This window comes from Anas acuta, chromosome 28 (assembly GCF_963932015.1).
Source record: "Anas acuta chromosome 28, bAnaAcu1.1, whole genome shotgun sequence".
NCBI lineage: Eukaryota > Metazoa > Chordata > Aves > Anseriformes > Anatidae > Anas > Anas acuta.
Genome location: NC_089006.1, coordinates 602,188 through 628,004, shown reverse-complemented (window position 1 = coordinate 628,004; position 25,817 = coordinate 602,188). Strand labels below are relative to the sequence as shown.

Here is a 25,817-nt window from a genome sequence, read left to right as displayed (position 1 = left end):
TCGCCTCATCGCTAATTGCTTTAAGTCACTGTTTTTGGGAGCGTGAGGGCGTCAGGGCTGCTCCCAGGTAACCTTTCCTGAACAGGGAGCAGGACCCCCTGGGCAGCTCCTTCCCCAGGGCCAGCGTGCACAGCTTGCACAGCCGCTGCTGTGTGTCCAGTGCTGCACACACTGCTCACACACTGCTCACACACTGCTCACACACTGCTCACACTGCATCGTGTGCACACTGCACCCAGTGCCCAGCACACGCGCAGCTCACACACGTTGCAAACTCACAAACATGGTGCACGCAGGCGCTTTGTGCACACGTGCATACATTGCATGTACATATGCTCTGTGCACACTGCACACCAGTGCATGCACACGCATTACCTGCACGCACACACAGTGCACGCGCACGGTGCATGCACGCGCCCCACCTGCACGCACACACCCACACTGCGCGCGGACTGCACGCGCCCCAACTCCTTTACCCTCGTGCTTCCTCCCCCGGCCCCGCCAATCAGGAGCCTGTTACTAGGCAGACTTCACCTCGCGCTGCCACTCAGGAGACCGGGCCCGCTTGTATCCGGGTAGGAAAGCCGGATCGCCCAATCGCATTTCAAGCGGGCGCAGTATCCGGGCAGACCTGCCGGGCCGCAGCCAATCGGAAAAAAGCGGCCGGCGGGCGCGGCGGGCGCGGCCCGGCGGGGCGCAGCGCAGCACTTTCGGTTCCTGTTGCGCGCGGGGCCGCGGCACGTGGCGGGGGCGGCCCCGGGAGCGGAGCGGGCCCGGAGCGCCCCGAGGTGGGTGGGGGGGGACGGGACGGGACGGGCCGGGCGCTGCCCCCCGGTGTCGCTGTGCCCGGGGACCTCCCCTCGCCGTGTCCCCGGACCCGGGGGTGCTGCCCGCCAGGGGGCTCCCGGTGCGCCGGGTCCCCGCGTGCCCGGCCCCGGTCCCCGCGTCCCTGTCCCCTGGGGTCCCCTGGGGTCCCCTGGGGTCCCCTGGCCCCGGGACCTGCCCCTTCCCGCTGTCCCCTGACCCCGGGTGCTGCCCTCCTCGCGTCCCCTCTCGCTCCCTGTCCCCGTGTCCCCGTCCCCAGGGGTCCCCCACCCTTGGGACCCTGCGGGGCGAGGGGGGCTCCTGGTGTCCCCCCGGGCATCCCTGACCCCTGCCAGGCCGGGGGGGCTGGGGACAGCCGCTGCCCCTGCAGCCCCCCCGGGGCCCTTGCCCGGACGGGGCCCGGCACCTTCAGAGCAGGACGGGGGGACCGAGGGTGCCCGGGGGGGGCGCGTGGTTCTGGAGGGGCTTCCTTCCCTCGCTGAGTTTCTGGTTGCCCCCCGGCAGGAGCCCGATGCCATGGCTGACGAGGAGCCGAGCGCCCCAGCTGCCAGGAGGGGAAGTTCCTCGCCCAGCAGCTCCCGGAGCGGCACCACGGAGCCCAGCACGCTGCTGCAGAAGCTGCGGAGCACCATCTCGTAAGGGCCCGGCTTGTTCGTACCCGGGCAGCTCGTCCCATTACTCCGACCCTTCCCACGGCGGTGCCATTTAATCAGGCTGATTAATTGGCAGCCCCAGGCACCGGAGGGACGAGGGGCGCGGTGCCAGGCAGCTCCCTGCCGTAGCGCTGTGGGTAGCACAGCCCCAGGCGCGCGCTGCTCGGTCCCGGCGCTGCTGGCGGTGTTTGTGCCTGGTTCGGGTGGAGAAACCAACGTGGGATTTCACAGTAGCACAGACTGCTCTGCTAGGAGCGCGCGGGCCGTGGGTTTATGCCCACTCTGCCCACAGGAGCTGGGTGGGAGCAGGAGGGTTGAGGAAGGGGCCGGGGCTCAGTGGTGGTGTCCAGCCCTGCCCTAACGCCTTCTGTCTCTGTCCCGTGCAGCAAATCCGTGCAGAACAAAGTGGACTCCATCCTGGTGAGTGCCTCTGCGGGATGTGGCACTGAGGGTGGGCGAAGGCTGTGCCCCCCCTTCTCTGGTGGGCTCCCACCCCTCTTCTGGCTGGGCTGGACCCTGGGTTCTGCCGGATCCCCCATCCCCTTGGGTCGGGATCTGCCTGCAGGGAGCTGCACGGGTTGACCCCTTCCAGTCCCCGGTGTTCTGCCCTGCTCCATGCGGCTTCACTCATCCCGCTGCCTCGTGGGCAGGCTGCATCCGCCCTCACCAGATGCTTGGGTTTAAACCCCCCATGAGTTACTGCCAGGAAGGGTAACGAGAGCACTGCCTGCATCAGCTGGTCCCTGTTCTGGATCCTCAACCTCTCTTTGTCTCTGGTCCATTTTCCCCTCCCTCCGGACCCTTTGACCGTAGCAAGATGTCCAGAAGTTTTCAGACAACGACAAACTCTACCTCTACCTCCAGCTGCCGTCCGGGCCCAGCCTGGGGGAGAAAAGGTGGGTGCTGGAGCGAGCTGGGGCTGTGTTTGGGGCTTGGCTGGGAGAGCAGGGGCCGGCGGGCTGGCGGTGGGAGGTGGCTGCAGCTCTGCCTTCTCCTGGCCTGCTTCTGCTGCTTTTGTGCTAATTCGGCGCTCGTCTCGTGTTCCCCGGGGAGCAGCAGTAGCCTGGACCTGAGCTCGCTGAGCACAGCCGAGTACATGCACGCGTGCAACTGGATCCGGAACCACCTGGAGGAGCACACGGACACCTGCCTGCCCAAGCAGGACGTCTACGATGCCTACAAGTGAGCGCGGGGACGGGCCTGGCACAAGGAGCGGCTGGCCCTGTGGCCGCAGAGCCCCACAGGGGGGTTCGGAGGGCAGCGGGTACCCGGGTGTGTTTGGGATCAGCCCTGCCCAGCACTGAGCAGGGGAGGAGTGGACGTGTGGGGAGGGCAGCGAGGGCTCGGGGACGTTCCCCTGCAGCTCTGTCTCTGCCTGTCCCTTAGGCAATACTGCGACAACCTCTGCTGCCGCCCTCTGAGCACCGCCAATTTTGGGAAGATCATCCGGGAGATCTTCCCAAACATCAAAGCCAGAAGGCTGGGAGGCCGAGGACAATCAAAATATCCTTCCATGTGTCCCGCTGGCCGGGGAGGCCCTGGGAACCGGTCCCCGTGGCAGCAGCAGTCGAACTGGTGGCAAGAGCTGCTTGGTCTCCAGTCACTCCCATTTACGAGTGCGTGCACAAGATGGTGTTCTGTAGCTTCTGAGAGGGGCTGGTTCCTGTTTTTTCAGCTCCTGAAGTTTCAGCTTGGTTACCCGAGGGCAGCTTGGAGCTGCCGCGTCCCTTCCATGCACCCCGCTGGACTGGGAGCAGCGCGGGTTGGCGCGGGGCCGGACGCTGCCCCGAGTCAGAGACGAGCCCAGACCCTTTCGGCAGTGCCAGGCGGCGATGGCGTGAGCCCTGCAGCCGCATCCCTCCGAGCCGTAACCCGTGGCCTCTCGCGGCTGTGTTGTGTGGCTGACAGCCCTTAACCTTGCCAAACGTACTGCTACAGCGGGATCCGGAGGAAGACGGTGGTCAGCCTGCCGCCCCTGCCCAGCCTGGATCTCAAAGTTACGGAGACTGTAAGTCCTCAGGCGCCTCGGCTCGAGCTTTGCCAGCCCCGTTCAGGCAGGGGAGCGAACCCCGCTCGTTAGATCTAACGAAGGCAAGGGGCAGAGGGGTGCCCTCTGTGTTCCCATGGGCTGTGGGGCGAGCGAGGCCGGGAGGAGGTTCTGCTCTGTCCCCTGAGCCTCCCGAAGGGCGGACGAGGTACGTGCCTGCCCGTGCAGGCTGGTGACCTGCTGGGGTGTCCGGATCAGGCCCTGTGTGCACCTGGGGAGTCCTGGCCTGGGCCGGGGAGGCTCACGGCTTGTCCTGCCGGCAGCAGTCGGAGCTGACGGACCTGGTGCAGTCCTACAACAGCGAGGTGATGGAGGCGGCCTGCGCCCTGACCTGCGACTGGGCCGAGAAGATCCTCAAGCGCTCGTTCAACAACATCGTGGAGGTGGCGCAGTTCCTCATCCAGCAGCACATCATCAGCTCGCGCTCAGCCCGGGCCGACCTGGTCATGGCCATGGTGGTCTCAGGTGGGTCTGCGGGGGGGCAGGGAGCCCCTGGCACCCCCCAGAGCCCCCTCGGGACCCCCGAGGGGCGCGGTGGCCCAGGGAATGGGTTTCCCCCACGGTTGTGGGGGAGCACAGAGGTGGCTGGGTGCTGTCCCCCTCATCCCCTGCTGTGTGTCTGCAGAGAGCACGGAGAAGCTGCACCGTGACGGTCGGTCCCCGCTGGCGGCCAAGAAGAACGGCCTGGAAGCTTCAGAGAGCGGTGACAGGAGCCAGGGGCAGGTGAGGGCCTGAGGGTGCCCGTTGGGAGCCAGGGGTGCTCATCTTGCCAGGGGTGCTCAGTCTCAGGAAGCAGCGGGGACGCCTTGGGAGCAGCCCAGCCCTGCACGAGGCTGCTGCCACATCCCTGGCTCACGCCTCTTTCCTGCTTGCAGAGCAAGAAGGAGAGCAGCCCCAAGGCCTCTGTCCCACCACGGCCCGAGAAGAAGAAGCTTCCAGAGCCCCCCCGGCCAGCGAGCAGCCCCCAGGTGAACGCCCTGGTCGCCCGCCTGCCCCTGCTCCTGCCCCGCATCCAGCCCGGGGACAGACTGGTGGCTCCCGGGCCCACGGCCGTGCGCTCCTCTCCACCGGTGCTGGCCCCCAAGCTCACGGCCGCCCCCCTGGCGGGCACGGTCAAGGTGGCCCTGCCGCTGCCGGTGGGCTCGGTGGGCTCAGCAGCCCCGGCGCTGCCCCTGGGGCTGGCCCCGGGGGCGAATGGGGCTGCGGGGCTGCTGAGCCAGCAGGCGGCCGTGCCCGTGCTCAACATGCTGCTGCCCGGCGTGGGGGGCCCCGGTGCCGAGACCCCCCCGGCGCCCCGCAGCGCGGGGACCGACGGCCCCGGCCCGCAGGACTCGCAGCGCCCCAAGGTCGCCAAGCGGCCCCCGGAGCCCCCGGGGGCTGCGGCCGGGGCCACGCCGCAGAAGCGGAGACGGGGGCGGCCCCGCAAGAGGCCGGAGGAGGGGGGCGCGGGGGGGGCCCCGGCGGAGCAGGAGCAGGCGCGGGGGGGCCCGGGGGCGGCGGAGGAGGCGGCGAAGCCTCACGGCGGGGCAGCTGCGGGGCTCGGAGGTGCCGCCGCCACCGGGGACCGGCTCGGGGCCGTCCCGGTCACCGGGGAGGAGGAGGAGGAGGAAGAGGAGGAGGAAGCCGCCCCCCCCCGGGCTGACACCGGGGCTGCCGAGGGGGCGGCCCCCGCGGTGCGCTGCGGCCACGGGCTCCCGGGGGGCTCCCCAGGGGGGGGTTCCCCGGGGGGGGCCGGGCTCTGCGCGCCCCCCAACACCTAGACCCGGGGCCGGGCCCCGCCCCCTGCCATTAAAAGCCGTGCACAACCCCCGCCCGTCCGTGTGTCTGTCTGTGTGTCCGACCGGGACCGGGCTGCGGGGGGGGACCGGGAGGCACCGGGGAGGGGGGGAGGGGGGAGCCACCGGGACCGTGCCTCGGGTCCCCCAAGGGGGCGTGGCCAAAGGGGGGCGGGGCTCCATTAGGCCACGCCCTGCTCGGTGTCAGGCCCCGCCCCTCCCATGGTTGGGCCCCGCCCCCTCCGCTCTCGGGGCGCCGCCGGGCCGCCAGGGGGCGCGCTCGGCCCCGCCCCGCCGCGCTCGGCCCCGCCCCCTCGGCCCGGGCAGCCCGGGGCCGCCGGGGCCTGCGCCTGCCGCCGCTCCGCGGGGCCCCTCCCGCACCGCCACGGCTCCGGCCCCGCGCAGGTGAGCCCGGCGCTGCCGCCCCCCCCCCCCGCCACCGCCCCCCTCCTCCGGGCCGGACCGGGCCGGGCCCGGCGTCGCTTTTCCGGCCCGAGTCGGAAGCGGCCGCGCCGCGGAGGCCGGGGGGGAGCCGGGGCCGCGCGGCGCTCCCGAGCCGCCGCCTCCCGGTCCCGGTCCCGCAGCCCCGCGCCCTCCCCGGCACAGCCGGCACCGAGCGCCCCGGCCCAGGATGCGGCTCCCGGACAGCGCCGCGCACCGGCACCGGAGCCCCGGGACGCGGCGGCGCGGGGCGGCCCCGCAGCAGGTAGGGGCGCTCCGGGCCCTGCCCAGCCCCGGGGGCGCTCCCCCGCCGGGGCCGCCTCCCGCGGGGAACCCCCGGCTCCCCCCGCCCCCCCCCCAGATTCTCTCCGCCCCGCGGCGGAACTCGGCGGGGAGGAAGCGGGGCCCGGACCCGTGGGGGGTGGCGGGGACCGGGAGGCGGCGCCCGGTGCCCGTGGGGGGCCTCCCGGTGTGGGGCGTGCTGGGGACGGGGCGGTGGAGCTGAGCCCCGGGGGCCCCGCTCCTGAAGGGCCGGGGCAGTCCCGAGGCGAGGCGGGGGCAGGAGCTGGGTTCAGGGCAAAGCGCCGGGGCTCGGCCCGGCCCGGGGCTGTGCGAGCTGCGGAGGAGGAAGGAGCGGGGGAACAGCTCGCAGCGGGCTCGGGGCACGGCTCGGGGCACGGCTCGGGGCACCTCCCGGCCCCACCTGGGGCTGCGGGGAGCGGTGCTGAGCTGTCGGGAAGGCCGGGCGGGCAGGACGGGTGCTTAGGAAAGGTGCCACAAAGCCAGAAGCGGGAGCGCTTTGCCGTGGGGGGATGTTTGCAGCAGGGAGCTCGCGGCGTCTCCCCGTGCAGGAGCCCAGGAGCTGTTGAAGCCGTCCCGCAGCTCCTCTCTGCTGCGCCTCTCATTGTGCTGCGGACTTCAGCTCTGGGAGCGAGCCCTCGTTTGCTCTGTGCCAGCCCTGGCGTCGCAGCTGTCCCGGAGCCCCGCGAGGCCGAGCTGGAGCAGGGCACTGTCACGGCAGTCCCCTGATTTCAGGTGTTTTAGGGGTTCTGGGAGCCACAGGGCGCTGTCAGTGAGCTCAGGCTGCCCCTCTGCAGTTGCTTGGGCTGCTGCTGCTTCCACTGGAGCATCGCCGGCAGCTCTCTGTTTTTATTAAGAAAGCTGCTGGGCAGGTGTGTCAGGGCTCCGTGGTGTGCATCCTCCAGGAGCGAAGCTGCTTTTTGTTGGGGAAAAAGCCCCAAAGCGGCGCTGCCGTGCAGTGGGGCAGCTTTACAGGCGGTCTGTCCTCGGGGTGTCTGGAGCCTGGTATTTCACTGTTTCTGTAGCAGACCGGGGCACGCGCGCTGTGCATGGGCTGAATCTGGTTCAGCCGAGTGTGAAACACAGGCGGCGATCCGGCTGTGCCGGCGCTGAGGCTCTTGGAAGGGGATTTTGGGCTTGAAAGAGGAAGCAGCCTCCCCCAGCGAGAATTTCTCGCCCCCGCTAAAGGGCAGCTCGTAGCGTGCTGCCGATCTGCCCGGGGTGAGCCGAGTCACTGGCACCGCCTTTGTGCCTCAGTTTCCCCAGCCCCTGGGCCTGCTGGAGCTGCTGCGCCTGCAGGGAGCCGGAGGGGGGCCCTGAGCTGTGTTTTGCTTCCCTTAATGCAGTGAAGGGGACTGGGAGCCTTCGGCCCATGGCACGGCTCCGATGCGCTCCGTGCCTCCATCCTAACTCGTGGCCCTCCCCAAGGCAGAGCAAGATGTAGAAGGCCGTCAGTGCTGAGCAAAACAAAAAGTAACGCAGCGTAATAGGGACCAGATGTCTTAGCGAGGCTTCATCCTGCACTTCTGGGTGTTTGCCAGGGCTAATATTTCTTATTCCAGTCAGGCAGGAGGGAGACTTTTCTTTCCTGTAAAGCCACAGCTCTGTTCCAGGAGATCTCCCTTCGCTTTTGTCGCTCCTTGAAGGAGCTGCGCGCCCGAATCGCTCCAGCGACATGTCGCTGCCTCATCCAGTTTCTGTGCTAACGGGGGCTTCCCTTTATTTCGTGTTTAATCACTGGCTTCGGTGCAGTTCCGCCAGGGAGAAACTTGGCCCGTTATGGCTGTGGGTGGAGGATGAGCCACATGAATTCAGCTCAGCCTGTTTTCCAGCCTGCGTTGCTTCATTGTGTGTAGCCGATGGGATTTGTGGCCCCGTTGAGAGCGGCGCTTTGGAAGCGGGGAGCCACGCCGAGCTGCGGAGGGAGGTAAATAGCACGTTTGGCAAAGGGTGGTGCGACTCGCAGAGAAATGCAGGAGGCAGGGAGGGGAGTCCCTTGCTGGGGATTTGGGAGCGGGGCTTTGTCCTGGGCGGGCTCCAAACGGCCCCGCTGCCAGGATGTCGCTGGAGGAGCCGGGTGTGGAAGTGCCGGGGGGGCTGAAGAGCAAAACAAAACCGCGGCGCGCTGGCTCCGCAGCCGTGCCCGTGGTGCCGAGGTAACCCTGCAGGCCCGTGGGTGGATTTATCTTGCGTAGGTCCTTAATCCAAGTTTAACCCACTCAGCAGTTACAAATCTCTGCCGGGCTGTCCCTTCGTCAGCGCAAAGCACTGCGGGGCGGCGGCGGAGCGAGCGTCACGTTCCCGATCAACCTGGAAGAAGAATTTGGGACTTTGGGCTGGCCGTGGGAAAGTCAGCGCTGGCAGCGACTGCGTTTTGAAGCACAGGTGCCTCAAAAGCATTGAGAGGAATTGTGTGAGCCTGGTTTAGATGCCAACTCGGACCCAGCCTGTTCCGTGGGGGTTTGACATCCAGAACTGCAGCTCACCAGTGCGGCAGAGACCCGGGGCTTCTGCCTGTCTGAGGCCGCCAGGCTACAGAAATAAGGAGAATGTAAATATTCTTTCTCCTGGGGGTTGGGACGAGGCCTCCTGTGCCCCTCGGGCCCCTCCGTGGTCGGTAGGAGGGAGGGCAGGGTTGCCTCTTGCCCGGTGTTTTTTGGTGAACCTTCACAGGATCACCCACAGAGCGGGTTTACATCCTGCCCGGGGGGTCGAACGAGAAGGAAGAAGAAAGGGGCAAAGCTGGCAAGGGGACCCCTGCCCGGGTCGTGCTGAAGGCTCTCCTCTTCGCTGGTGCAGTGCTCATTTAAAAATTGCATCGTGTGGGCTCTCGTGGGGCAGTGCTGGACTCACCGAGAAGGAAAAACAACTTCCTTGTGCTCGCAGGGTCTTTAGGATCTAATGACCACAAATATTTGAAGCATGTGGGATTTGGACCAAAGGGAATGGCAAGCACAGAGGAAAATGTTGTGCAGTGCTGCTGTGCGGGCCGAGTGAAAGATGTTATTCATATTAATTCAAAGTGCTGAACTTTGGTCAGGCTCTTTCACTGCCTCGTTAGGGCGTAAGTGCTTCTAAAACAAGAGGAGGAAGCTGGTCCCTGGAAGCCAGCGCGTGCACCTGGCTGTGCTGCTGGTGTTTCCACTCGCCACGGCGCCGGCACTGACCCAGATAGCGGCCTTGGCCGCTCGTCCCGGCGCGCTGCTGCCCTAATTAATTAGCCTGCCAGGGAGGTGGCGCGGCGTAAAGCGGCGTCCCCACTGCCGGTGGTCCCAGAAGGAATTGTGCTGGGAGTAACGAGGCGCCGCAGCCCCGGGAGCCGGCATTCGCTGTGGAGCGCTCGTCCTCGAGGGGTTGTGCTGCAGGCCGGGGCTGGAGCTGTAATCGCCTGCACAAATAAGCAGATAAAACAAGGGCATTAAACGAGCGGGGAAGAGCCTTGCTGCAAGGACCTGCTGGCACGGTTTCTGTGGCAAAATCGGGGCTGGGGGCTGCGGGGCGAGCAGAGGCAGAAAATTGCTCGGTGAACTTCTCTTCCAAAGACCGTCGTTTTTTCCACCGTGCTGGACATGAAAAGCAGGAGGGAATTGGCAATCTGCTTGCAGCGCTTAACATTTGTAAAAGGCATTGTGCCCTGCTGCTGATCACGAGCTGTCTTGTTGGATCGTGTGAGCAATAAAGGGAAGCAGTCAGAGCCGCGGTAATGATGTTGGAGTGAATGGGGTGCCTTATTTTATTTTTAGAGGGCGATTTCAGTTGGCACTGGCCTTCTTTATTCTTGCTGGCTATCCATAGAGGTGCGCGGCTGCTCTTCTTATCGAGATGGGAAACCAGGAAGCGTGTTCAGTCCTGCATTTATCTTACTTTTAAAGCGCAATTAAGCGCTAATCATTGGCAAGGATGCGTAATCTGGGCATTAGTGCCTGGACTTTGAAAACAGGGCCACGACGAAACCTTGGATCTTGCTCCGGAGCTGCGCGCGCTGGCCAGGACGGTCGGGGAATTTCACCCTCAGAGCACCCCGTCGGTGCTGTCAGCATCGGTCCCAGAGGGGAGGTGAAGGTGAAAGCTTCATGCAGGGTAAAGCCTTCACACGGGATAAACCCGGCCGGGGACCCTCTAATCCCCCAGGTGGCCACACAGCATCGCGGCGTTCCTTTCCTGGCGTACAGAAAGCAACCTGGTGATGTGGTTATGTTTTTTTCCCCCTCTCTTTTTGGCTTGCTCAGTTTTTTTATTGTCATGGTAACAGGGGAATTTGTTGTAGTGGCTGATGGATGTTTGCAGCTCTTTCAGGCCTGGGTGGCAGGGGTACCAGTACGACCATTAGAACCCCAGCAGCCACCTTGGCGTTCCCATTTTGGGTTGGCCACCTGGGTCCATCCTGCCTAGACGAAGCCTTTTTGGGAAGGTTTGCCCCAGATGTGCGTCCCAGACTGGATTGCTGCTTTCCCACCTTCAGCCTAGAAGCTCTATCCCACGCAGCCTGCGTCCCTGACTCCTTTTTGTCTTTTTTTTCAGCTCTGAAGCGTGCAGACCCACCGCTGCTATGGGAGACTCCGTCGGAGACCCGGCGCCCGGCTCCGCGCCGCAGGGGAACGGCGGGACGTCCCTCAGCGTCATCACCGAGGGCGTCGGGGAGCTGGCGGTCATCGACCCCGAGGTGGCAAAGAAGGCCTGCGAGGAGGTCCTGGAGAAAGTGAAGCTGATGCACAGCGTTTCCTCGGACAGCTTGACAAAAGCAGCTGATGGCAGCGAGGCGGAGCGCGCCCCGCGGACTGCTGTGGATTTGCCCAACGGAGACGTCGTGGAGGGCTGTGAAATCAGGTGCTTGGACGATCTGCCCAGCACAGCCTCTAAGATCCAGGAGGAGGATGAGACCACGGCCAACACGGTGAAAACCGCCCGCAAGCGGCAGAAGAACAACTCTGCCAAGCAGTCGTGGCTCCTCCGGCTCTTTGAGTCCAAACTCTTTGATATCTCCATGGCCATTTCATACTTGTACAATTCAAAGGAACCTGGTGTGCAGGCTTACATTGGGAATAGGTTGTTCTGCTTTAGGAACGAGGAGGTGGACTTCTACCTGCCACAGCTGCTCAATATGTACATTCACATGGACGAGGATGTGGGGGACGCGATCAAGCCCTACATCGTGCACCGCTGCCGGCAGAGCATCAACTTCTCCCTGCAGTGCGCCCTGCTGCTGGGCGCCTACTCCTCGGACATGCACATCTCCACCCAGCGACACTCCCGTGGGACCAAGCTGCGGAAACTCATCCTCTCGGACGAGTTGAAGCCAGCTCACAAGAAGAGGGAGCTGCCGTCCCTGAGCCCAGCGCCCGACATGGGGCTGTCTCCTTCCAAAAGGACTCACCAGAGGTCCAAGTCGGATGCCACGGTTACCATCAGCCTGAGCAGCAATCTGAAGCGCACAGCCAGCAATCCCAAAGTCGAGAGCGAGGAAGAGGTAATGGTGGGGCTCTCCGAAACGCGGCCTGGGAGGGGGTGCCCGCAGGGACGCGCTCGGGGGTTGGTTCTCATCTCGTGGCTCCTCTGCTGCAGGATTGCTGTCCGGGTAGCTGCAAAGGAGGCTTTGATGCCGCTGTCTTTTAGTGAGCTGGCCGTAAAATTCACACGGAGGAGAGCCGTCGGCCCGGCTCTGGTGTGCAGTGTGTGTTGGCACAGGCTGGCGTCGGGGCTGGGGGCTCAGAGGCTCCCCGCAGCCCCCCCATCCCGAGCCATTCCCCTCCCCGGCCCCACAGCTTGTCCCTGCCGCGCCGAGCGCTCCCCGCGGGGATCACCGGGGAGGGAGGTGCGGGCAGAGTTTCTCTGAAATTTCATTTCCATAGAAAGCCGGGTTCGAGGAGACGTTGCTTTCATCTGGAGGCTCGGAGGCACTTTGTGAGCGTGGGAGTGCCGCTCCTCTGGTTTCGCTCGAGGAAGCTGAGGCTCTGAAGGGGGAATTCTCGTGGTGCGAGGGGAAGGGGGGATGTGAGATGCAGATAAAGCAAAGAGCTGGGTTAGCAGGGCTGAGCTGCTTCCTACGCCGCTGAATTCCCACCCCACTTGGGCAACTGAAGCTGGTGTCTGTTTTGCAATCTAAAGCCATCCGATCCCTGCTGGAAATCTGATTTCCTCCCTGTCCCAACCTGTTTGGATCAGGCCTGTTTGCAGGAAGGGTGCTGGGCAGCGGAGGGCTGGGAGCTGCTGCTGCTGCCCAGGGCTCGGGGCGTGCGGGGATGCTCCTGGGGGGCTGCAGCTGCTGCTCCCACCCCGGGCCCCCCAGGGATAAACAGGCCACGGCGCTCTCCTACGGCCGTTGCTCCACCGTGAGCTCAGCTTTTGATTTCTGCTGCTTTATCACCGCTCCGAGGCAGTGGGAGGCCGGAGGGGCTGTGTGGGGTAGGGGGGACCCTGCCGGTTTGCAGGGCTGGGGGCTGGTGCAGTTCAGAGCCGAAGCAAGCCAGGATTTAACTCGGGTGTGCGTGTGTCACCAAACCTGAACCGCTCCCGTGGGCCTCGCAGCGCTCGCTGTTCGGTGTCATGAAGTTATCCACGCAGCTTTGCTTCGGCTTTGGTGCTGAGCTGCGGTACTGGTGCGTGCGGGAGCCTCCGTACCAAGGTGCTGAGCGCAAACCCGTGCTTGAGCAGAGCTTCTCCCAAAGAGAATGCGGGTTACTCGCTTTGTGCATCTGCTGACAGGGAGTTTTGGAGCAGGAGGGTGAGCGGCACCCTCGGATGTGGGGCTGGAGGGCATCAAGCTGGAAGAACAGTCAGGATTTTTTGCAGGGCTCAGCATGAGCATCGACCCAACGGGGTGGGAGGTGCCAGGCTGAGACCTGGGCATGGGGTGGGAGAGGAGGACGGGGGAGCTGAGCCGGTGCTCGGAGCACAGCAGCGCCTCTCCCCTGGCCCTGCCTGGCCGGGACGGTTCAGCCGGCTCGGAGCAGGCTCCTGGTGCCTTTCCCGGCCACCCAGACCCCGCTCCAGGCGTTTGCTTCCCTGGGTCATCCCCGCCTCGTGCTGAGACCTTGCCAGCTGACTTCCCCGCTGCTCCGTCTAGACACGGGGATCTCGTGACGGTTTTCGTAATGGGGGAAGATTTCTTGGCTTTTCTGCCTCGCCCAAGATTCCCTCTGCTCCACGCTGTCCTGTAAATCGGTGAAGGGGCCGCGTGCTTTCCTGCCTGCACGAAATTTTGGGATGGCACGTTGGGAAATGGCTGTGACGGAGGTTGCAGAGCTGCAAAGCGTCAGTCAGCCAGGCTGGAAATGCTTTGGCTGGCTGCAAGCTAAAACCACCCTGCCCTGCTCCACGCCCCGCTGCTGCTCCTGGGCCAAAACCCGGGCGGCCGCAGGGCACGTGGCGTTAGGGGATGGGGACGGGGACCTGCACGGTTGGAAACAACTGGCTGCTGGAAGGCAGGACGTGCGGAGGTCTCATGCTCACGCTGGCTGCAGCTGCTCGAATAATGGAAACCGAAGCTTTACATAAATTATAGATGAAAGGAGCGCCGAGAATAGTTTCTCTTGGCAATGTTTGAAACGTATTTTGATCCAGAGGCCACGCAAGCTGTTTAAACGTTGCGCAGCGATGGGGATACTCGAGGCGCCGTGAGAGCTTTCCTGGCCTCTGAATGTCCCAACCCGGCTTCCTGGGGCTGGTGTTTAAGCGCTCGGTGTTACTGCCCGTGCTGGAGACCCGCAGTGCCCTGCGTGCCGGGCTGCTCTGAGCTACAGGTGGTTTTCCCTCGGTCCAAGAGTCCATCGGATGCACGGATGGGGTCGCGCTAGGACCAGCCCTGAGCTCCTTCCCCAGCCCCTCTTAAACTCGAGGTTTTGCAGCAGTAAAAGCTCGTCTCTGCTCGTCTGGGGGTTCTCCTGCCTCTGGGTGCTGCCGTGTCCCTGCTGTCAGTGCCCGAGACATTGAGACAGGGGTCGAGATCCCACTGGGAGGAGGAAAAATCAACTCCTGGCACCGAGAGTGGCTGGGGGGTGCCTCAAGGGGACCCCAGAGTGCACAGCCTGAGCCTGGCTGGTTTTGTTCCGTTGGTGGTGGCTTTTTGTTGTTGTTGCTGTTTGCTTTGTTTTGGTTCTGTTTTGTTTTTGTAATGAAACCTCTTCCAGACACCTTTGCAGCAAGCCCTGCAAGGTGCAGAGTTCTCCCAGTGCTGGCGTGGGGGGATTTGTTGTGCAGACAGATCAGGCTTCCTCTGCAGCATGCAAATACGTTTGCAGCAGTTCCTCTGCAGGTAGGTGCTGAGCAGCAGCAGCGGCGGCGCTCACCCCCACGCCAGCCCCGTTCTCACCCAGCAGCAGGCACACGAGGGCCAGGGCTCGCTCCGCCAGCGAGGTCTCCGCGAGCCTGGGCTCGCATCACCGGGCAGGGACCACCGAGCACCGCGCTCCGCATCCACCCCCTCTCAGCGTTTCTCCTGGTGCTGCTTTTGGAAAATGCCTTTCAGGGCTGAAACCCCGCGGCTCCCCTCTGAGCTGGAGCCAGAGCTGGGTGCGAGACACTTCCCTCTGCATCCTGCCCCGAGTTCTCCTGCCGGGCCGGCTCAGCACCGCCAGCCCCATGCAGGCACCAAGCCTCGGCCCCTCATCTCCCCCTGCACGCCGTAGCTCGGCCCCTGGCTGCGGCCGGAGGAGTTGGTGCCGGGGTGCTGGGTCCTGGGGGGGTCCTGGGGTTGTGGATGCGCCCGGGTTCTGAGGTCCTGCGCCTGGATGCGACGCCTGGACGGACCCGAGGATGCTGCGGTGCCTGGAGGCAGGGCAGGCCGTGCGAACAGAAACGCTCGGCTCAGCCGGTTCCACTAGTCAAGCGAAAAAAACCTGTAATTAGAAAGCTGCTAATTGAATAATCGGGTAAGAATCTGGGTTGGCGGAGGGAGGGAGCGCTGTGACGGCAGCTCCTGCAGTGCCGCGCCGCGAGCAGAGCTTCCCCACGCCGCCAGCACTGCCCGCGGGCTGGGGGGCTGGGGGGAGCGCTGCTTTGCTGCTTTGCTGCTTTCCTTTCTCTTTTTCTTTTTTTTTTTTTTTTTTTTTTTTAGCAGCCACATCAGCAGCAGGATCTTGAGCAGTCAGGGCTCGTATGCAGAGCTGTTTACGTCTGCATTTCTGCACAGCTTCACATATCAGCCTGTGTGCTTGCAAGCAACTTCTGAATTGGAAAGCTGCTTTTTTTTTTTTTTTTTTTTTTTTTTTTAGTTTTTCGAGGTTGAAAGCTTTCCTCTCGCTCCTCCCATCGCAATCTACCCAGGTCTTTGGCCTCTTAACTCCTGGCTCTGGCTCCGGCAGGCAGGGTGTGGAGGAGTTTGGCCTTTCACCTCAGGTGAAAGTGCCTGTTCTGGTCGGGCTCGTTTCTGCCCCGCTGCCCTGCAGCCACACCGACAGGCTGCAGGATGGCTGCTGGGGACGTCCCGGCCCCACAGCCTGGTCAGGGCTCAGAGGCTCGGCCTCTCTCCTGTCCCTTGGGGTTTGGGGGGCTTCCTGCCGCCTCCCCCTGGCCGTGGGGCAGCCCTGGGCATCCTGGTTGGGGGTCTCGCAGCTGACAGCCCTGCCTTTCCCCGAAATGCAAGGTGTGGCTCTCAAGAGCTGCCTTGCTTTGTTTCTTTTTTGTTGTTTGTTTTTAAGACACAAAACACTGCCATCCGCAGGAACCAGAAGGTTTGGTGTTGGGTTTTAGGGGCCCTGTAAGCCCTTCTGGGGGGGATTTGGGGAAGTGAAAGCATCCCTGCAGGGCACGGAGTGCTGAGCTCACTTCGGAGGCTTTACAAGGAGTGCTGAAGTTATTTTTGTTGCTCTGCTGCTGTGTACGGGGTAGAAACTTGTGCTCAGAGCCCTGAAGTCTTGGAAGCACCAAGAACCTCGGCCTTTGCGCCTCAAAGCCCCAGTGCAAAGCCGCCAGGAGATGAGCAGGGATCACAAACGGGTGTGAGAGCTCCTGAGGGCCACGACCGACCAGAAATAATGCTCCGAATTTGGGTGGGCCAGCCCAAAATATGAAATGTTCAAGGAAAGCCTCCGGTGGCTGAGCCCCTGGGGCTGCCGTGGGCTTTCCTGCAGCCTTGTTCTGCAGGGGAAGGGAGCGGGTTTAGGCTGAGGTTGTGCCGGGGGCTTGGGCGCTGAGCTGCGCAGCTCCCGCATGGAGGCTTGTGGCCTCCATGGTTTTCACTCGGTTTGCAAGCAAACCCTTTATTTATTTTTTATTTTTTCCCTCGGTCAGCTTTGCCCAGTCTCAGCACTCTTAGGGGCTGTTTTATGTGGTCATGAGGAAGCTATTAATTGAAATGCTATTATTGCTTACGGTAAGATTAAGCCTGATGGAATTAGCATATCCCGGTAATTAACATGCTAAAAACAGACCTGTTTGTTTCTTTTGGGGAAGGGAACTTTACAAATCAATTGCACTCCGGTCTCAAGGGGGTGAAGCACCGTTACTATTTCTTTTTGTAAGAAAATAAAGGATTTATGGGTTTGCAGCAGGGCACTGCAGAGCTCACAGGTTTGGCCTTTGGGCTCCACTGAGCAATGCTTCTGAGCCAGCTCAGAAGAGCTGCAAGCCCGCTCCAGGTAGCAAAATGAAGGAGGAAAATGGGGAAAAGCTGTGGTTTCGGGACATGTAGCAAAAGTGCATATCAACAGCCCTGCTGCCTGTGGGGTCCCAGGGCCGCGGGGCGATGCTGGAGGTCGCGCTGCTCCGGGAGCATCCATCGCCTGCCGGGCTCGTGGCTGAGGCTCGGAGGAGCCTCTCCCTAGCCAGGAGTCGAGGTGGCGATGCTGCCACGGGGAGGAACAAAGTGAAAGGGGATGGTTATGAACCTGGAGCTAAACTCTCGCTTTTTCTCCCCCCCTCTCCCTCCTTCCTCTCTCTCCTTTGAAAAAAAAACAAACCACCACCGCCACCCAAAACCTGCCACCAAAATCCCTTCCATCCATTTCCCAGGAGCTCTCCTCGAGTACGGAAAGCCTTGATAAATCATTCTGTTCCGTAAGTGGCCCGTTTTGTTCCTGCGCCTGGGCTGCCTGGCTTCCGTGTTACAGCAGCATTTCCTCTGTCTCATGAAAATACTAAACCCCGGCGCCTGGCCGTGCACCACGAGCAGCGCTGACACCAAGCCGTCCCGTAACGTACGATTTTTTTTTTGCACTGCTTGAGCCTGGTTTGGGGAAAAGCAAGCCTTCTCTCTGCCAGCGCCTGTGCATGCGCTCCGGCTCTGCCCCGTGCGCGGGCAGCAGCGCTCGCCGGGGCGCCGCTCGCATGGGACCTTTCCCTGCTCGGCAGGGAAACGCCGGCTGAAACGGAGCTTTGGGCAAATTTCCTTGGACCGGTTTGGTTAAAACAAACCAGAAAGCCTCCAGGGGCTTGGGAGTTTGACCCGGTTGCTCATCGCTTAAAAAAGGCCGCGAGGGAGAGAGAAAAACCCTCGTGCTGGAAACGAGCCGTGGAGGCAGGGGAGCAGCCGGGCTGATGCTGCCCAGTTCTGCCTGAGCATTCGCTGACCTTTGCATCACGTCGTTAGCAGATGAAAGAGGAAATGCTGTTTCCTTGAATTTTACTTAAAAGTTCTCTGCCAGATGGGATTTAATTTGCTTCTTCCACCAATCATTTTTCCCTTCTTTCTCGTTGCACTCCGGTCTTTCAATCAAACCCCCGTGTTTCCCTAGCAGACCGCTCTTTTGAATCGAATCTCTTTTGGTTTTGAATCACCGGCACCTTTCTCATTTGTGTCGCTCTCCTCCCAGTGCGTGTGTTCTCCGTTTGGGATTTCTAGTGGGCTTCCACACCTCGAGCATGTAGTCCATGATCAAAAGCACAGCCCCAGGCAGCAAGGCGCAGTGCCTCGCGTCTCCACATCCCCCCGAAAGGCTTTGCGTGGTGAGCTCCAGCTGCGGGATGTGTGCCGGGCTCCCCTTCCTCCCAAGTCCTCCAGTGCCTCCAGAAAGAAGCACGAGCGCTGCAAGGGGCACGCTGCCAGCAAATGCAAGCAGAAAATCCGCAGCCATGGATGGACCCGAGGCTCTATCTCAAAGCCCCCTCTGCTGTAGGCTCCCCCCTTACGTTTTTCCATCTCTTCCAACTCCACTGTTGGGGCTGCGAAGGACAGGGAGAGGCCCCTCTCCCTTGTCTGGGAGCTCTTCCCTTCCAGGCTTTGCGAACCCTGGTCATTTATCAGGTGCTTGAGCACGGCTGACCATGGCTGCAGCACTCGGGGTTCTTTGCAAGCGTTTATAGCGAACGCATAAACCTGCTGCAGGCACCTGAGCGTCAGGTGAAGGCAGGGAGACGGCCTTCAAAAAAAAAACAAAAAAAAAAAAACAAAACTCAGCGAAATGTTCTGCTGAAGTAAAAGTAAATGGAAGAAAATCAATATTTACATTGGCTCGGAGTGACAGCCTGGTCCTTTGGGTAGTCGGATTAGGGAAAACCATCTCCCTTCTCCCTGTTCGCTCGGCTGCAAGAGCCTGGTGTTGTTACCACCCCGATGCAGCCCCAGCCTGGCGTTCTTCAGCTCCGTGGGGAAGCCAAGGTGCGTGTCTGCTGCAGGTCAGGGCTGCCCCGGGTTCAGCTGTTGCCATTTCCCACCACTGCCAGCTCTCCGCAGCAGCATGCGAAACGGCACGGAGCTCCCTGTGCTCAGCCCCTGGAGCACAAAAGGCTGGAGCAGAGTTTGGTGGGGACGCGTTTGGGGCTGGGTGGGCTCGGGAGGCCGTTTGCTGGCCACGTCTTCCTGGCTGAAGGAGCCGAGGTGTGGATGCGACTGTGGAGGTGCTGAACGTGGGCTGGATGCGGACGAGGTGCGCCCAGGGCCAGGACTGCTCGTCCCAGCACGACAGGGAGCAGATGGCAGAACCGCGCATTTCACGAGTGCCTGGGGATCCCGGAGCAGTGCGGATTCGCTCTGCGTGCTGTGGAAGCAGATTGATCGCTGCTGCTGATACCGAGATCGATGCTGCCCTGGACCAGGACGGACTTCGCTCTTGGGCTGCTGCTCCATGCGGGCACCTTGAATTGCTGCCTGTCCCACTGGGCACCATCCCAACCTCCTGCCACAGCGACTCTCAGTGAGTTACTCTGCTGGGATGAGCAATGCGTGGAAACCTGGCTGCGTTCAGGGGCCGCCGGTCACGTACAGGTCACGCTCGGAAACCTCCGTGCCTGGAGCGCAGCAATTCCTCCCGGGAGCAGCCTGTGGTGGGCGAGGAAGGAGCGGTGCTGGAAGGAGCTGAGCACCTCCAGAACACTGCTCTGCTCCGTGCAGAAACCGCGTGAAGCGCATCCGAGAAAAACGGCCCCAGAGGCCGAGGGTGCGTTGGGCCGCCAGGCGAGGGCACCTCTGCTGCACGTGTGAGCAAGGCAGGAGGGAGAGCGGAGCACTTTGGAGGAAGGGGCAGCGCTCAGCCCTGAGTCTGGAAGGATTTTTGACGTGGACTACAGCCAAACCAATTGGCACCTGCCCCTTCCCAAAAGGGAACGACTGGAGTGATCCTCCTCCCCCCTCTTCTACCATTTCTTTATTTTGCTGCGTAACCTTTCACGGCTCTCCGACGTTTTTCTTTGCTTCCTTTTCTCACGCTCCATGGCTTTTTGCATGTGCATTTCCAGCATGATTTGTGCAGTGAACACTTTGCAAGTTTAATTCTGCATCCTTAATGGCGAAATCAGCCACAATCATTCATTGTTCTGATTTGGAAGCTCAGCTGTGAACAGCGGAGCAGAGAGCCGGCCTTCACCTGCAGGGCACGGGGTGGCTCGAGGACCAGAGGGGCTGCTCAAGCTGCAGTTTGGGCTTTGCAAAATGGTTGGATTGAGAACCGATGGAGGCCTTGGGGTGAGGACAGACAGAAGCCAGCGCAGTCAGGCCGTGGCTGCGGTGCGCTCCCTCTGCCGGCTGCGGGCTCGCCAGAGCCGCGGGGCAGCGCTGGGGACCCTGAGCAGCTCCTGGGGCCGGGGGGGATCTCCGGGCCCCCGGCGGGAGGGGAAGCGCTTGGATCCTGCCCTGCCCCGCAGCCGGATGCTGAGCCCGTCCCTCCGGCCGCGGGAGCATCATCTGAGAGCAGGCAGGGTGGGACAGGAAGAGCCTTCGTTGCTCTCCAGAGTTCATCCCGGAGCTTTTAGATTGCAGAGCCTGATAAAGAAAAAAAATAATCCAGTGTCCTACTGACCTTTATAACACTCTCCCCCCTGCCCTCCTCCCCTACAACTTTTCAGCCTGTCAGACTTGCTCCCGAGAGAGAATTCATCAAGTCCCTGATAGCCATCGGGAAGCGCCTGGCCACCTTGCCGACCAAAGAGCAGAAGACCCAGCGGCTCATCTCGGAGCTGTCGCTGCTGAACCACAAGCTGCCGGCGCGTGCCTGGCTCCCGACGGCCGGCTTCGACCATCACGTAGTGCGGGTGCCCCACACGCAGGCAGTCGTGCTCAACTCCAAGGACAAGGTGAGCACGGTCCACGCGGGAGAAGAGTTCCTGGCGGGTTGTCCCCAGCACACCCCTTTTGTTTTGCGTGCACCCCACACGGCCAGAGAACGCCGTGCTGCATCCTTCAGCCTCCGGGCCCCTTCAGAGCCCACGCCCCAGTAACGGTGGGTTTTGCTTTCCCCAGGCTCCTTACTTAATCTACGTGGAAGTACTTGAATGTGACAATTTCGACACAGCGAATGTGCCTGCCCGGATCCCCGAGAACCGCATCCGGAGCACGCGCTCAGCCGAGAACCTCCCCGAGTGCGGCATCACGCACGAGCAGCGGACCAGCAGCTTCACCACCGTCCCCAACTATGACAACGACGACGAGGCTTGGTCCGTGGACGATATCGTGGAGCTGCAAGTAGAGGTGAGGCCGGGCGTGCCGGGCAGGGTTTGTCTCGCAGCACGGTGCCCTTTCCATCCTGCTGCTGGGATCCAGCACCGCAGGCCCTTGAAGGCGGCGATCAAGGCCAGCTCCTGCCGGGAAGGGGCAGCCCCTTGTGGTGCAGATGTGTAGAGATGCTGCTGCTTCATTGCACCTCTCGCGTTTTTCCCCTCCCAGCTGCCGGAGATTCACACCAACAGCTGTGACAACATTTCCCAGTTCTCCGTGGACAGCATCACCAGCCAGGAGAGCAGGGAGCCCGTGTTCATAGCTGCTGGAGATATCAGGTGAGGCTGGCGTGCTGAGAGCACCCATTTGTTTTGCTGGGGGGGGAGGTTAGGAGGCTGGTCTTAGTTCAAGTGGGAAAAAATGGGGGGTGCATAGTCTGCCTGGTAGACTCCCAGAGAAAACTCATCTGCACGGCTTGAGCAGGGTCTGTGCTAGGCAGTGGTGGCAGGGTGTGAGAGCCCTAAGTAGAGGCTTTGGGCTGGAATAATCCTCCCATGCTTGCTTGAAGAGCTGCTGGGAGACTCCTGCTGTACCTCCCTGAGACCCCGGCTGTAGCTCTTCCCTAACGGATCGCACTCTTTGCTCCCCTCATTCAGCCCCTGCGGCTGTGCTCGTGTCCTGGCTCCTTTCCCACTGGCGAGGGGGAGGACGTGGCCCTGGTTTGCATTTTGCTCCAAGCCAGGTTGAACTCGTGAGCTTTGGGAGGTGCTTTGAATCAGGCTCTGGGTGCCCGTGGGGATGGTACTTCCCATCGAACCGTGCACCCCGAGCACGGGGGTTTCGCTGCTTACCGGCTCTGTCCTGCAGGCGACGACTCTCGGAGCAGCTGGCGCACACCCCCACGGCCTTCAAGAGGGACCCCGAGGACCCGTCCGCGGTCGCCCTGAAGGAGCCCTGGCAGGAGAAAGTCAGGTAGGGCCAGGGGGCTGCGTGCACCGGGCTGCTCACGGCGTTGCAAGGATTTTGTGTGCCCTGCAAACAGCAGAATGTGGCTCTGAGATTTGCCCTGTAAATAACTCAGTGTGAGGCCCTTGGCTCAGGACACGGTGAATGGGGAGGCGGAGAGCAGGGAGCAGTGGCTGTGCTGCAGGAGGGAGAAAATCCATGGCAGATTTGCTGTTCTTGCACTAGGCTTTGAGGGGCTTGACCAGGCATTTATAGGCTTCTTCTATGGCATAGCGATTTGTCCCATCCCAAAATAAACTCATTTCTGTTCCTGGCCTCAGAGTTGTGCATCCAACCCCCAAATTTCTCCTTGAGCAAGAGGGAGAGCATTGTGCTCTACGGATCTGGGAGGGTTTATCGGTGTTGTTCTGACGGAGGGCAGTGGGATTCAAGGAGAGCACATTCCCTTCTGCACTCCTCCGAGATGTCTTGTGGTGCAGGCAAAGTTTGCCCCATAGTTTGGTCAAGGCTCAGGGTGCAGTTGTTGCAGTCCTGGGCCACAGAGCTCATTCTGCTGTGGTCCAAAGCGAGCTGCTGCTTTTCCAGAGGTTGTCCTTGCCCCCAGATCCCCGATGGGAAGCCCGTGGGCTGCCTCTCTCCCTTTCCTCACATTCTCACCCTTGGTCCTTCTCCACAGGAGGATCAGGGAAGGGTCCCCGTACGGCCACCTCCCCTCCTGGCGCCTCCTTTCCGTCATCGTTAAGTGCGGGGACGACCTGCGGCAGGAGCTGCTCGCCTTCCAGGTCCTCAAGCAGCTGCAGGTGAGATGGGACAGGGGCTGCCGGGGGCCATGGCCGCACGGGGCCTCCCTCACGCCCTGGGCACTGAGCTTTCCTTGCTCTCTCTGCAGTCCATCTGGGAGCAGGAGCGTGTTCCCCTCTGGATCAAGCCATACAAAATCCTCGTCATCTCCGCCGACAGCGGCATGATTGAGCCGGTTGTGAATGCTGTTTCCATCCACCAAATCAAGAAGCAATCCTTGCTGTCGCTGCTGGATTATTTCCTGCAGGAACATGGCAATTACAACACCGAATCCTTCCTGACGGCCCAGAGGAATTTTGTGCAGAGCTGTGCTGGTTACTGCCTGGTGTGCTACCTGCTGCAGGTCAAGGACAGGTGAGTCTCCACACCCCAGCACAGGACTGGTCGCAGTGTTGCTGACAGAGCTGTGTGTTCTGCCGGGATTCTTCCTGTCGTCCCTGCGTGCGGCAGGAAAATCCTGGGAGGAAGCAGGCGGGGGCCATGCGCACACTTGGGGTTTAATGGAGGCTTTCCCCTCTCCTGCTCAGGCACAACGGCAACATCTTGCTGGATGCAGATGGACACATCATCCACATCGATTTTGGGTTCATCCTTTCCAGTTCCCCCAGGAATCTTGGCTTTGAGACGTCTGCCTTCAAACTCACCACTGAATTTGTGGATGTGAGTGAGCGGGAACGTGGTGGCAAAGGGTGCTCGCAGTGCTGGGGAGGTGCAGTCAAACCTTGGCAGCGGGGACAAAGGGCTGGGTTGATACCAGTGGGTTCTTGGCCAGTTCTTCAGCCTCAGCTGAGTTGTTCTTGGGACCCAGCTCCAAGATTTAATCATCCCAAGATAACAGCTCAAGGTGCTTTCTTTGCAGCGTGGGTTCACTCATAGAAGTTAAAGTCCCTACAGATCTCCTTGTGCCCCTCCTGCTGGCAGTCCCTCGGCTCGAGGCATGCCGTTTTCCTGGCAGTTCTCCGTCCACTGCCCTCCACCCACCCTGCCTCTGCCTTCCAGGTGATGGGTGGGCCAGACGGGGACATGTTCAACTACTACAAGATGCTGATGCTGCAGGGTCTCATCGCTGCCCGGAAGCACATGGATAAAGTTGTGCAGATTGTGGAGATAATGCAGCAAGGTACGGCGATCTGGGGGCCCTGGAGCCGGGTCCAGGGGGGGCATGTGTGAGCCAAACTGCTTTGGGTGCGGGCTGCACAGAGCATCGCCCCAAAAAGTCTGGTGAACCCTGGTGCTTGGAGGAGAGTTGGCAGGGTTGGGAGAGGTTGGGGGGAGGTCTCATATCTCAGGAGGCTCTGGGCAGCCCTGCTGGGGCCTGTGGGCTCCACCAAGGGCTCCTGGACCTTGCTGGAACTGCAGGAAGGGGGCAGAAATGTGCCCGTGTTAAGGGCCAAGCATCAGTGTGCCTCGGGGAGCCTGACACACACCTAAGGGAAGGGGGATGCCATTGCTGCAGTGCAGGAACAAGCTCTAAATATCCCAGTGCTCTGCATCAGCGGGATACGGTAAACCCTGGCCACCGGCCGAGAGCGGTGAGGCAACGCCTGTGCCACAAACCTGCCTCAGAGCCAGCGACAAGGGAAGCAGCCCCGCTGGAGGCCGCAGAGCCCTTCTGGAGCCCAGTTCCCCCCTGCCAACCCTGCTCCTCCTGCCTTGCAGGTTCACAGCTCCCCTGCTTCCACGGCTCGAGCACCATCCGCAACCTGAAGGAGCGTTTCCACATGAACATGACGGAGGAGCAGCTGCAGCTGCTCGTCGAGCAGATGGTGGATGGCAGCATGCGCTCCATCACCACCAAGCTCTACGATGGCTTCCAGTACCTCACCAACGGCATCATGTGATGGCAGCGGGCCGCCCGCTCCCAGAACAGCTCCTCGCCCACCGTGGCGCCCAGCCTGGGCCTGAGCTTCACCCTCTCCGGGGAAGAGGTCTTGGGCCTCAATGGTAAAAGTATGCTGAGTCTCAGCATCTTCCTGGGGATGGTTGTTTTTTTGCCAGACTCTCAAAAAAAAAAAAACAAAAAAACAAACAAAGCAAAGAAACAAGACAAAACCAAGCAGTTAAAGCAAGACAAAAAAATCCTACCTGTGAAAAATCAAAGCATAAAGGATGATGCGGTAACCATTGATGTGATGCGCCCGCCGAGTCTGGTGATGGCCAGGCAAAAGCCAGCAAAGGGCCTCAGGACATTGGGTTAGCTCCAGACCTCATGCAGCCACCTCTTCCTCCCATCAGTATTACACCTGTTGGTGCCCTGTGAATGCTCCCACAATCTCGGAAATGTTTAGGAGCTGGGGGTGGAAGGGGGGGAACAGGGACCGACCCCACCCTTCAGCGTCTGATGTGACTTGAGCTGGTACCACTTGAATGCAGCGGAGCGGAATCCCGACGGCCCCTGCCCTGCATGTTCCCCTACTGCAGCCTCTGCGTTATTCAGCCCCTTTCTTTGTGTCTCACAACCCCGTCCCCCCCACCTTGTGGGGTGAGGGTCCTGTTGTACCACTGCACGTAGGTCACTGCTCCTGCCTCGTCCCGTGGCACCTGCCCCATCGCCCACCACCGGTACGTCAAGGTTGGGGTTCACTGAGGCTGGCGCTCACCTGGGGCGTCTGCATTGCCTCGTGCTCCTTTTGAGCACCTTTTCTTTCTTTCTTTCTTTCCTTTTTTTTTTGTTTTGTTTTGACTCTGTTCCAGCGATTTGGGACTGTGAAGCTTTTGCCCTCCCTGTTGCAGTAACATCTGCTGTGCCCATGCTGAGTGCCGGGACACAGCTGGCAAAGGCGGCTTCCTCCGGGGAGCCCTGCAGAGGGTTTCACCAGAAGCAATGGGACGGGGAAGGGGCAGGAGCAAAGTGCCCGGTGCTGCCCTGGCTCCCCCCAAACCGGGCCAGAGTTTGCCGGGCACAGCCTGGGGCGGGGGAACCTGCGGGAGGATGGAGCAGGCACCCCAGGAAGGCCCAAAGGAGAAGGGGATTCCTGCGCTGAGGCCGTAACCGCAGCAGGCTCCGGGAAGGGCACCCACAGCCTGGCTGCTCCCCTGGCCCCGGTGCTTTGGTCTGAGCTCAGCACCCCCCTGCCCCCCCCCCAGCCCATCCTGCTGGTCAGAAGGCGAAGCCCCACCAGCTGCCCCCCCCCATCCCCACCCCGTGTCCGTAGCTCCGGGTGCCGTTCCCTTGCCCAGTGCACCGGTGTGTAGCCTCCGACGTC

At 61.9% G+C, this 25,817-nt stretch overlaps 2 protein-coding genes across 10 annotated transcripts; both read left to right on the top strand.

Annotated features, from left to right (window-relative positions):
• Positions 1-491: 491 nt before the first annotated feature.
• On the top strand, positions 492-5,335 carry RFX5 (regulatory factor X5). 3 transcript variants are annotated; one of them, XM_068662815.1, is made up of 10 exons: positions 492-788; positions 1,330-1,460; positions 1,865-1,898; positions 2,292-2,374; positions 2,535-2,660; positions 2,865-2,981; positions 3,405-3,486; positions 3,792-3,990; positions 4,151-4,248; positions 4,401-5,335. In XM_068662815.1, the coding sequence occupies exons 2-10, from the start codon at positions 1,342-1,344 to the stop codon at positions 5,283-5,285; spliced, it is 1,743 nt and encodes a 580-aa protein (XP_068518916.1). In that variant the 5' UTR covers positions 492-788; positions 1,330-1,341; the 3' UTR covers positions 5,286-5,335. The 3 variants fall into 3 exon arrangements, with proteins under 3 accessions (XP_068518916.1, XP_068518914.1, XP_068518917.1); XM_068662813.1 differs by having other exon boundaries at positions 633-788; positions 3,789-3,990; positions 4,401-5,332; XM_068662816.1 differs by lacking the exon at positions 492-788 and adding an exon at positions 2,215-2,254 and having other exon boundaries at positions 796-1,460; positions 2,343-2,374; positions 3,789-3,990.
• Positions 5,336-5,547: 212 nt separating this feature from the next.
• On the top strand, positions 5,548-24,663 carry PI4KB (phosphatidylinositol 4-kinase beta). Of its 7 annotated transcripts, none has more exons than XM_068662795.1 (13): positions 6,419-7,968; positions 8,265-8,426; positions 10,563-11,508; positions 16,989-17,033; positions 20,256-20,483; positions 20,650-20,877; positions 21,073-21,182; positions 21,712-21,816; positions 22,487-22,610; positions 22,700-22,965; positions 23,139-23,271; positions 23,611-23,731; positions 24,271-24,663. In XM_068662795.1, the coding sequence occupies exons 1-13, from the start codon at positions 7,901-7,903 to the stop codon at positions 24,450-24,452; spliced, it is 2,718 nt and encodes a 905-aa protein (XP_068518896.1). In that variant the 5' UTR covers positions 6,419-7,900; the 3' UTR covers positions 24,453-24,663. The 7 variants fall into 7 exon arrangements, with proteins under 7 accessions (XP_068518901.1, XP_068518902.1, XP_068518896.1 ...); XM_068662796.1 differs by having other exon boundaries at positions 6,420-7,968; positions 8,301-8,426; XM_068662800.1 differs by lacking the exons at positions 6,419-7,968; positions 8,265-8,426 and adding an exon at positions 5,548-5,705.
• Positions 24,664-25,817: the final 1,154 nt, after the last annotated feature.